The sequence below is a fragment of the Gymnoscopelus microlampas genome, assembly GCF_963454915.1.
Source record: "Gymnoscopelus microlampas genome assembly, chromosome: 7".
Taxonomy (NCBI): Eukaryota; Metazoa; Chordata; class Actinopteri; order Myctophiformes; family Myctophidae; genus Gymnoscopelus; species Gymnoscopelus microlampas.
In genome coordinates, this window is record NC_139944.1 from 53741059 (window position 1) to 53753430 (window position 12372).

The 12372-nt window shown below is 42.9% G+C and overlaps 1 protein-coding gene across 1 annotated transcript; it reads right to left on the reverse strand.

Annotated features, from left to right (window-relative positions):
* Positions 1-225: 225 nt before the first annotated feature.
* Positions 226-6148, reverse strand: LOC311049186 (tripartite motif-containing protein 16-like). Its single transcript, XM_084062673.1, has 7 exons — positions 5882-6148; positions 4507-4887; positions 4152-4247; positions 3304-3537; positions 2750-2909; positions 1854-1913; positions 226-1757 (listed from the first exon to the last, which is right to left on the reverse strand). Exons 1-7 carry the CDS (start codon positions 6101-6103, stop codon positions 1105-1107), a joined length of 1806 nt encoding a protein of 601 aa, XP_083918799.1. The 5' UTR covers positions 6104-6148; the 3' UTR covers positions 226-1104.
* Positions 6149-12372: the final 6224 nt, after the last annotated feature.

Consider the following 12372-nt stretch of genomic DNA (forward strand, 5'->3'; position numbering starts at 1 on the left):
GGTGAGAATATGACCTTTGACACAACCATTCCAATTATATAAGTTATATTGTATTAACATACTCTACCATACAGATTGTATAAGTTATATTGTATTAACATACTCTACCATACAGATTGTATAAGTTATTGTATTAACATACTCTAACATACAGATTGTATAAGTTGAATTGTATTAACATACTCTACCATACAGATTGGACATTACATTTTATTCATTAAAAAGTTACATAGTGAGGCTTTAATGTTTGACATCATTAGATATGTTTCATAGTTAACAAGTAGATCAGAAAATGTGTCAAAATTAAACTAAACTTTTTCAGTTTGTACAGCGATTTACATGATAATAAAGATATGTTTAAGATCAGCAAATACTTAAATTGTTGGAATGACCCTTATACAGTGAGACCTTTTCTAGGTGTCCCTTATTTATTATATACATTATATCTTTGTATTGGTTACATAAAGTCCTCTGTCAGTCATCAATGCACACAGCTGCATGCTGTGGCTGTGTGGCACGGCGTCGCCCTCTACTGGTACAGAGGAGTATTTGTAGTTATGCAGCTTTAATAGGCAGGAAGGAGGAAATCAACTTTATGGATATTATCAAGATAGATGAAAATAACACTCATCATTACTAACCTTTATAGCAAGCCTACAGACAGAAACACTCTAAAGGTGTGATTCCTATCATCCCACAGCATTGAAAAAGAGCTTACAGCATTGGTTCACAAACTGGGGATCAGGACCCCGAGGGGGCTCCCCAAATTATTTTGGGGGGTCCCCAGATCTACAAGCCGATCTACAAGCTCACGACTTCTCGCAGTGCGAGGCAGTAATAATAATATGAGCTTGTAGATCGGCTTTTTTTTCACAATGTTTGTCTCTTTTTAATCAATGTAATATTTGGCATATTTTCTTTATTTTATTGTTTTATATCTGAAAACAATTTAACAAACAAACAAACAAACAAACAAACAAGCATAACTAGCATACCACTTTATCCAACAAGTAGCCTAGTGCCTATATACTATGAGCTTCTCTTTCCCTGGAACATTGGCATGGTTTTCAACTGAATATGAGGATCAGGTGTCTTTAAACATGTTTACCATATCTTACACACCTCTGCTGTATGATTTACAGCCTTAGAATCAGTACGAGTACGTGGATATGATGTCCCATCATTCAACATTTTACCATAAAGTATTACTTGATCATTGGGACCATGAAGCCCTATCCCTGCATAGAGAGGTTGTGTGAAGGTGGTGTGAACTGTATGGAGGAGGCTCATTGTGTTGTCACAAACACTGTAGAAGGACAGAGTACCTGCCTTGTGGTCCAGGTACACCCCCACCCTGGTGGCAGTATACGTGAACTCTTTTGTATCAACTGTGGTGGAACTAGTAGGCTTTGTCACTTTAGTATCAATGCTGTTGTGTGTGAACCAGCAGTCGTAACCTATGCATCTTAAACACCAGGACTTTGAATTTAATCCAAAGTCTGATTGAAAACGATCCTGTCTGTTGATGTCTTCATAACAGACGGCTATATAAACACATTGCTGCTCATTCCATTCTACTTCCCAGTAACAACGTTCAGTCAGACTCTCTCTACACAACACCTGACGGTAACAAGTAAATCTCTTTGGATGATCAGGGTGCTGTTGGGGGCTTTTATGTCTGGTCACCTTCCTGTTCTCCTCTGACAGGGAGAGGTTGTCTTGTATTGTGTTTGCATCCAATGACAGTGGACAGGAATCTGTGAGAACACATGACAAAATATAATGAATTAAACTCTCCATCAACCTGTTTATGAGAGTTTGTCAGATAATACTCAGCCTGAACATGGACTCACATTGTAAGAGTTCCTCTCTGGTCTGAGGCTCTGCTGGGTGTGAAACATCAGCTGGAGACTCTGGAGACACAAGAAATAAGTCAGATGAAGAAGACATCACACTGAACAATGACCTAAAGCATTGGTTCTCAAAGTGGGGTCCGGCGACTCCCAGGGGTCCTCCGGGGGGTTTGAATGTATTAACACAAATCTCCTCTTCTGGGGTCCCTGGCACAACATTGTTTTTAGATAGGGGTCCGCGGCCAAATATATATATCAATTTGGGTGTCCTTGACACACAAAAAGATTTGAGAACCATTGACCTAAAGCACCTTTTCAATGTGGAGGCACCAGAGGGGCCAATGGGAAAGATATATGGACAGACATAGATATAGATATATGATCCACTTTGTGTTCATTTATGTGCTAAAAGAAATACTTTAATAAAGAAAGAGCTGTTTCACTGTGCAATGTACATCCACTATTATGTAATATTATTTCTGAACATACATTTCTAATAAACAGAGCAACTACTGAAGATACAGTATCTCATCAATACTTGGAGTAACGTCATGACATATTAACTACACAACCCAACCTCTACCCAAGAGTAATGTTAGTTTATCCATCAGTGTATCTAATAGCTAGTTAGTTGTCTATTGGCAGCAAATCAATCAACTGTCTTCTGACTTTAAACAAATCCACTGTTTACTATGATGGCTGGTTGACCATTCATCTGACCAAGAGTGTGCGCGTGTGCGTGCGTGCGTGTGGTGTGGTGTGGTGTGGTGTGGTGTGGTGTGTGTGTGTGTGTGTGTGTGTGTGTGTGTGTGTGTGTGTGTGTGTGTGTGTGTGTGTGTGTGTGTGTGTGTGTGTGTGTGTAACCTGTGTGTGATGTGTGTGTGTGTGTGTGTAACCTGTGTGTGATGTGTGTGTCCAGGGTGTGGTGAGGACGTGGTCCAGTGTGTCTCTCAGAGCAGACACATCTTCTCTCAGCTGAGTGAAGGAGCTCAGAGTGAACAGAACATCACTGGGTAAGACTGGAGGTCCACTGGAGCTGGACCCACACTGGACGCTCTGGAGAGAACACATTAATATTATTATTAATAATAAAAGCATCAATATTAATTATATCAGTGCTTCTAAAACCTTTAACTATCAAGGGCCCTTAAATGAATATGCATTTGGCCACAGACTCTCATCAGAAAATAGTTTGTGCCAGGGACCCTCATACAAGGTTTGTGTTCTTAAAATGTTTCAACAACTATTACACTTTTTGAAAGACATTTAAAAAATAGCAGATCTACAAGCTCACAGCGCGTCGCATGGCGACACGTTGTGAGCTTGTAGATCGGATGTATTCAGGTTTTAAGTTGCTAAACCTAAACCTGAAATGCCTGAAATGGACGATGTCATTAGTGTTGGACAGAACTTGATTGAAATGCATGATGTCATCAGTGTTGGACAGAACCTGAATGAAATGGACGATGTCATCAGTGTTGGACAGCACGTCCAGCTCAGCGTGTGTCCTCTCCAGCTGTGCGATGTCCTCCTCCAGCTGTGTCAGGACGTCCTCAACCTGGGACACAGCTGTCTTCTCCTGATGTCTGATCATGTCTTTAACCTGGCTGTGTCTCCTCTCCACGCACACCTTCATCTCTGAGAACATCTGCTCACTGGCCTCCACAGCTGCTTCTGCAGAGCTCTGACACACGCACGCGCAAGTAAGTAACCGAATATCAGGAACTACTGCTGTAGCCACAGTAAGTAACAGAATATCAGGAACTACTGCTGTAGTCACAGTAAATAACAGAATATCAGGAACTACTGCTGTAGTCACAGTAAATAATAGAATATCAGGAACTACTGCTGTAGTCACAGTAAGTGACAGAATATCAGGAACTACTGCTGTAGTCACAGTAAGTAACAGAATATCAGGAACTACTGCTGTAGTCACAGTAAATAACAGAATATCAGGAACTACTGCTGTAGTCACAGTAAATAATAGAATATCAGGAACTACTGCTGTAGTCACAGTAAGTGACAGAATATCAGGAACTACTGCTGTAGCCACAGTAAGTAACAGAATATCAGGAACTACTGCTGTAGCCACAGTAAGTAACAGAATATCAGGAACTACTGCTGTAGTCACAGTAAGTGACAGAATATCAGGAACTACTGCTGTAGTCACAGTAAGTGACAGAATATCAGGAACTACTGCTGTAGTCACAGTAAATAACAGAATATCAGGAACTACTGCTGTAGTCACAGTAAGTAACAGAATATCAGGAACTACTAACTAGCCTGATGGGAACTGACCTTCAGGGTCTCCATGACCTGTCTCAGCTCTTTCGCTTCCTTCTTTCTCTCCTGGATCTTCTGCTGGAGGTTTTGCTGACTCGTCCCCAACTGTTTCTGCAAGAAAAAGCAATGTTTGGAACGTTGTTTGGTTTGGATTCACACACAATGTGAAGAAACAGTTGACACAATACATTTATTTATACACTGATAGCTTTCAGGGACATGTGTCACATCATTAGAGGGCGGGGCGGTCTGCTAGTCTCTCTTTTATGTGTGATTCTTCTTCGTCTAACCAGGAAGTCTGTCTTCTCATGCTTTGTTTTCAAACATTAGCTAATATCTTGTCCAGTAAGTGACTGTGGTCTTACAGTACCTGTCTGTGGCTCCTCTCTGCGGCCGCTGACACGGTGTCATGGCCCTTGTGTTCATCCATGGCACACAGGTAGCAGATACACTGCTGGTCCGTGCGACAGAACACCTCCATCGGCTTGTCATGACTGGAGCACATCTTGTGGTGCAGGCGGGCCGTGGGCGTGGCCGGGACCAGCTTGTGCTTCCTAAATGCAGGAACACTGTAGTGAGGCTGGAGGTGAGTGTCACAGTAGGACACCTGGCACCACAGACAGGACATCAGGGCTTTGAGGCGTCTGCTTCCGGGGCAGAGGTCACAGGCTACGTCCCCAGGGCCGGCGTAGAGCGGAGCGGCAGAGACACAAGACTGATGAACATCTGGATTCCTCAGTTTCTCCAAAACCTGAAAGTAAACAGTGAAGGAGGAGAGCTCACTCACTGATGACAACAAACCCAACAGGAATTATGACCTTAGGTTCATGGTTTATCTGTGATGCTTGATTACAGAGGTACTACAGTGTCTCTCTGCATTCTATGTACATGTTTTACCTTGCTTATTGGAAGTCCTCAAGTCCTAAAGGTTAGGGGAAATCTATCAGCAAGCTAAACTCAAATCTCAACTCACTACACTGAACTCAAATCAGTGTAGTGTAGTAGAGAGACTAATGTCACGCTGCAAAGCAGGCTATGGGATATTATATGGGATATTATAGTTCCAAACATTGGCACTATCTCATTGCGATAGACAGAGCACTTCCGCATTCCATTCTTATAATTTGAGTCAACGCTAGTGTCATAACTCTCTTTATGGCTCTGACTCAAATGCATCACAGGGTGGGTGGGTCTTGCTGTAGAAGGCATGTGATTAACACACAAGAACTAACTGCGTCACCATGTACCGGTCCAACCGGTCCCTGGCCACAAATGAGCAAATTCATGACGTTGAATGCAAGGATGTTTTCAGTGCCAAACAGAACCGCCTATCTGTAGAACTTTAAGAGACAGCTTGTGTGTCATAAAAACAAAATATTCTGCCCTGGCATCTAAACAAATATAGGTCCAATTGTTCAGACAACGTTGATTGTTGTAAAAAGGCTGACATGTAAAAAGAAAAGAAAATCCCCCCCCCCCCCTTCTTAACTTTAGGAACACAAACATTTACTTTAAAATGTCAACCTTTTTTAAATAAAACGCAGTTGAGACATATTTCTGCTGACATGTGACTTTTTATAGGATATTTAATGTACCTTGATCAAGCTACTGCCATGGTAAACTAGCTGTAGAATACAACCCTCGTAGACGTATTTACGAATCGTAAATACGTCTACGAGGGTTGTATTCTACAGCTAGTAAACTAGCTTTACAAGCTACGCTTTCAAAGTATCTTCCATGATCACCTGAGCCAGCATGTGGTTCCTCCTCAGAGCAGGACGTGGACAGAAGGTCTCTCTACACTGAGGACAGCTGGACAGGGTCTTCTCCTCAGCCTCCTGGTTCCAGGCTCCTTCAATGCAGCTGCAGCAGTAACTGTGTCCGCAGGGCAGAGTCACAGGCTCCTTCAGCACGTCCACACAGATAGAACAACAACCTAACTGATCCTGGTCCACAACTACAGACATTTCACTGACTGACTGAATGACTGACTGATCGCCTCTAGTCTAATGTGTGTGAAGAACGACTGAGAATGAGTAGTCTCGTTCCCAGCCTCACTCTGCTGACTTAGTGAGTAGTGTTGCCAGACTGTGCGAGAGAAATAAGCAACCAGGTTTTTTTGATTGATGTACTTTATTTAGTAAGACATGAGAACATCAGTACATGGAAGTACAAATTCACAATACGAGGTCTACTAAACTGGAAGACTCATTAAGCACTGAGCTTGTTTAAGATGAGATCCCCATGCACACAAATCATGATGACATATAAGAGACAGATATACACACTACTATACAGAATGTAATACAATCAGTTTACAGGTTACTGGTATGAAGAGTGAAAGAAAATGTACAAGAGCAGAAAAAGAAATGGGGGGGGGGGGTTAAGACTTAGACAGGGGCCATTTTCGAATTCCAGCCTCAGCTGAAGGTGTATCTTTAGGGCAGTTTTGAAAGTGAGTAGGGTTTTACACTCCTTTACTCCTTTTGGTAGGGCATTCCACATTTTTGATGAATAGCATTATGAGAACGAGTTCATTCCCTTTGTCTGTAACAAGCCCAAAAGAAGCGACCATTAAATAATTTTAAAACTATATATGCGTCGGCTGTTTTGAAAATAGCAGAATTACTAGCAGGGAAAAAAATAGCAACAAATAAAATAATATTTTCAAAAACAAATCTAGAAAATAATTGACACATTTGTAATATTCTTTAAATCTTATTTTAAATCTTGTAAAACACAATATTTTCAGATGAGAGGCCGCGGACAAATCACAATTGCATATTAATGTGGGGATCCTTTACATGAAAATGTTTGAGAACCACTGGTTTGAACAACATTATGAAACAAGACCAAATAAGCAACACGTTTACAAACAAGCCCAAAAAAACGCAGCCCAAGAGTTGTGGGTTGCAGTTTTTTGGGCTTGTTTGTAAAATTGTTTCTTGTTTCTCTGTAAAGTTGCTTGCAAGCAACTTTACAGAGAAACAAGCCCAAAGTCGCTTATAATAAGCAGACCTGGCAACACTGTGACTGAGTAAAAGTTTCGTTTCCTCTGAAATCCTAACCAGTGTTGCCAGATGTCGCGAGAGAAACAAGCGGCCAGGGATAAATTGAATCTTGACCATCAATCAGGTCAAAATTCGTGTGTAGGTGAGAATATGACCTTTGACACAACCATTCCAATTATATAAGTTATTATATTGTATTAACATACTCTAACATACAGATTGTATAAGTTGAATTGTATAGATTGGACATTACATTTTATTCATTAAAAAGTTACATAGTGAGGCTTTAATGTTTGACATCATTAGATATGTTTCATAGTTAACAAGTAGATCAGAAAATGTGTCAAAATTAAACTAAACTTTTTGAGTTTGTACAGCGATTTACATGATAATAAAGATATGTTTAAGATCAGCAAATACTTAAAATGTTGGAATTTCTACTTTTACAGTGAGACCTTTTCCAGGTGTCCCTTATTTATTATATACAGTATATTATATCTTTGTATTGGTTACATCAAGTCCCCTGTCAGTCATCAATGCACACAGCTGCATGCTGTGGCTGTGTGGCACCGCCCTCTACTGGTACAGAGGAGTATTAGTGGTTATACAGCTTTAATGAGCAGGAAGGAGGAAATCAACTTTATGGATATTATCAAGATAGATGAAAATAACACTCTCATCATTACCAACCTTTATAGCAAGCATACAGACAGAAACACTCTTCTAAAGGTGTGATTCCTATCATCCCACAGCATTGAAAAAGAGCCTACAGCAGTGGTTCCCAAACTGGGGGTCAGGACCCCCAGAGGGGTCCCCAAATTATTTTGGGCGGTCCCCCAAATGATCAGCTTAATGTGCAACAATGTTTTCTCACTCAATAGTAAACAAACCAACATACAGTATAAGTGTATACAGGGTATCTGCATATTTATAAAGTTACAATTTAATGACTTTTAAGACCCTTTTAATACCAACATGGCCAAATTGTCAAATATTACGTATGAAACAAAACATAGATATACAAGCTCACAACGCCTCACAGTGTGAGGCAGTAAGAATAATATGAACAAAAGTTAACTAACATCTATAATTTATCCAATAAGTAGTGCCTATATGCTATGAGCTTCTCTTTCCCTGGAACATTGGCAAGGTTTTCAACTGAACATGAGTATTGATTGATTGATTGATGTACTTTATTTAGTAAGACATGAGAACAACAGTACATGGAAGTACAAATTCACAATACAAGGTCTACTAAACTGGAAGACTCATAAAAGCACAGAGCTTGTTTCAAATGAGTTCCCCATGCACACAAATCATGATGACATATAAGAGACAGACAGATATACACAACTACTATAGAATGTCATACAATCAGTTTACAGGTTACTGGTATGAAGAGTGAGAAATATGTACAAAAGGAGAAGGAGAGAGGGGGGGGGGGGGGTAGGGGGGTAGGTTAGGTTAGGACTTAGACAGGGGCCATTTTCCAATTGCAGCCTCCTGAAGGTGTATATTTAGGGCTGTTTTGAGAGTGAGTAGGGTTTTACACTCCTTTACTCCTTTTGGTAGGGCGTTCCACATTTTTGATGAATAGCATGAGAACGAGTTCATTCCCTTTGTCTGTGAAAACAAGCCCAAAAGAAGCGACCATTAAATAATTTTAAAACTATATATGCGTCGGTTGTTTTGAAAATAGCAGAATTACTAGCAGAAAAAAAAATAGCAAAAAATAAAATGATATTTTCAAAAACAAATCTAGAAAATAATTGACACATTTGTAATATTCTTTAAATCTTATTTTAAATCTTGTAAAACACAATATTTTCAGATGGGGGGCCGGGGATCCTTTACATGAAAATGTTTGAGAACCACTGGTTTGAACAACATTATGAAACAAGACCAAATAAGCAACTAGTTTACAAACAAGCCCAAAAAAGCACAGCCCACGAGTTGTGGGTTGCAGTTTTTTGGGCTTGTTTGTAAAATAGTTTCTTGTTTCTCTGTAAAGTTGCTTGCAAGCAACTTTACAGAGAAACAAGCCCAAAGTCGCTTATAATAAGCAGACCTGGCAACACTGTGACTGAGTAAAAGTTTGAGGAGCACCCAGCTGCGTCCGCGCAGACGAGACTTGGTGCGTGAGCGTTGATACGTGAGCGCTGCTGTGTGAGGACCGGAAGTGTTCTTTTTTTTTGTGTCGCGCGTGCACAAGCGCGTGCGCAAGCATGCGCGCACGCGTGTACAAATTTACGTGCGTGCGCGCATGCACAAGTTTACGTGCGTGCGCGCATGCACAAGTTTGCGTGCGCGCGTGCACAAAAAAGCAAATAAAAAGCAAAACAAAACCTCACAACATCCCTGTATTTATTTAATTATTTTACTCTCAATAACAATGATTGTTTTGCATTAGTACAGTGGACATATAAATTAATAACTGTTGTTTGTTTTACTGTTTTATATTAAAGCATTTCACTCCCAATGTGTTAAAACGTAGCATTATCATAGGCATGATTACAGTGGATATTTAAATTCATATTAGTATATAATAATATAATATAATCATATATAATAATGATCCTTATCATTAGTGTATGTACATATAAATACAAATAAATAATAAAGTTAAAAAGTGCTAGGACAAGTGGATTATCTGTAATCAGCACCCAGCTAGTTTCATTAGACAAACTGTCTTATCTAGGTAATCCATTTAATCTATTTATTAGCATAAACCTATTTTTTTTAATACATTTCCATAACATTTATTGGGGCACTAGAGACATCTGGGCACCATATTGTTGGGACGACTGGGCACCTGGAAATCTGGGCACTAGGGACATCTGGGCACTATGGTACAACTGGGCACCTTGACAACTGGGCACTAGGTACATGTGGGCACTTGGACAACTGGGCACTAGGTACATGTGGGCACCTGGACAACTGGGCACTAGGGACATCTGGGCACCATATTTTGGACGACTGGGCACCTGGACATCTGGGCACTAGGGACATCTGGGCACTATGGTCCAACTGGGCACCTTGACAACTGGGCACTAGGTACATGTGGGCACTTGGACAACTGGGCACTAGGTACATGTGAGCACCTGGACAACTGGGCACTAGGGACATCTGGGTACCATATTTTGGACGACTGGGCACCTGGACATCTGGGCACTAGGGACATCTGGGCACTATGGTACATGTGGGCACCTGTACAACTGGGCACTAGGTACATGTGGGCACCTGGACAATTGGGCACTGGGGACATGTGGGCACCTGGACAACTGGGCACTGGGGACATCTGGGCACCTGGACATCTGGGCACTGGGGACATCTGGGCACCATATTTTGGACGACTGGGCACCTGGACATCTGGGCACTAGGTATATGTGGGCACTATGGTCCAACTGGGCACCTTGACAACTGGGCACTAGGTACATGTGGGCACTAGGTACATGTGAGCACCTGGACAACTGGGCACTAGGGACATCTGGGCACCATATTTTGGACGACTGGGCACCTGGACATCTGGGCACTAGGGACATCTGGGCACTATGGTACATGTGGGCACCTGTACAACTGGGCACTAGGTACATGTGGGCACCTGGACAATTGGGCACTAGGGACATCTGGGCACTATGGTCCAACTGGGCACCTTGACAACTGGGCACTAGGTACATGTGGGCACTTGGACAACTGGGCACTAGGTACATGTGAGCACCTGGACAACTGGGCACTAGGGACATCTGGGCACCATATTTTGGACGACTGGGCACCTGGACATCTGGGCACTAGGTACATGTGGGCACTATGGTCCAACTGGGCACCTTGACAACTGGGCACTAGGTACATGTGGGCACTTGGACAACTGGGCACTAGGTACATGTGGGCACCTGGACAACTGGGCACTAGGGACATCTGGGCACCATATTTTGGACGACTGGGCACCTGGACATCTGGGCACTAGGGACATCTGGGCACTATGGTACATGTGGGCACCTGTACAACTGGGCACTAGGTACATGTGGGCACCTGGACAATTGGGCACTGGGGACATGTGGGCACCTGGACATCTGGGCACTGGGGACATCTGGGCACCTGGACAATTGGGCACTGGGGACATGTGGGCACCTGGACATCTGGGCACTGGGGACATCTGGCACCATATTTTGGACGACTGGGCACCTGGACATCTGGGCACTAGGTACATGTGGGCACCTGGACAACTGGGCACTGGGGACATGTGGGCACTATGGACATGTGGGCACCGGTACAACTGAGCACTAGGAACATCTGGGCACTTGGAGAGGTGGGCACCAAAACCATCTGGGCACTAGGGACATGTGGGCACCTGGAGAGGTGGGCACCAAAACCACCTGGACAACTGGGCACTAGGTACACGTGGGCACCTGGACAATTGGGCACTGGGGACATGTGGGCACCTGGATATCTGGGCACTGGGGACATCTGGGCACCATATTTTGGATGACTGGGCACCTGGACATCTGGGCACTAGGTACATGTGGACAACTGGGCACTGGGGACATGTGGGCACTATGGACATGTGGGCACCGGTACACCTGGGCACTAGGAACATATGGGCACTTGGAGAGGTGGGCACCAAAACTATCTGGGCACTAGGGACATGTGGGCACCTGAAGAGGTGGGCACCAAAACCATCTGGGCACTAGGGACATGTGGGCACCTGGACAAGTGGGCAATTAAGGGTGGAGACATCTGGGCACTAGGGACATCTGGGCACCTGGACAACTGGGCAATATGGACATCTGGGCACCATGTGTTTGGGACAACTGGGCACCTGGACATCTGGGCACCTGGACATCTGGGCACTAGGGTACTTGTGGGAATCTGTACAACTGGGCACTAGGTACATGTAGGCATCTCGATAACTGGGCACTAGGGACATGTGGGAACCTGGAAAACTGGGCACTAGGAACATGTGTGCACCTGGAGAGGTGGGCACCAAAACCACCTGGACAACTGGGCACTAGGGACATGTGGGCAACTGGGCACTCGCTGTTCTAAAAATGGTTTATGCCACTTTTTAAGGTTAATACCATGGTATGTTGTTTTTTATAATGGCATATACCGTATTTTTTAAATGGTATGCATTTCCAAAACGGTATGTGCCTTTCCAAACCGGTATGCACCGTTCCTGGGAGTGGTATGCTGTTCCAAAATTGGTTTATACCACTTTTTAAATGGTA

Excerpts from the sequence above, each read along its gene's own strand:
- LOC311049186 (XM_084062673.1), bottom strand. The coding sequence starts at position 6,103 with ATGTCTGTAGTTGTGGACCAGGATCAGTTAGGTTGTTGTTCTATCTGT. Across the intron at positions 2,910-3,303 it reads ACATCGTCCATTTCATTCAG|AGCGTCCAGTGTGGGTCCAG; the intron begins GTTCTGTCCAAC and ends TGTTCTCTCCAG. Across the intron at positions 1,758-1,853 it reads CAGAGAGGAACTCTTACAAT|ATTCCTGTCCACTGTCATTG; the intron begins GTGAGTCCATGT and ends GTGTTCTCACAG.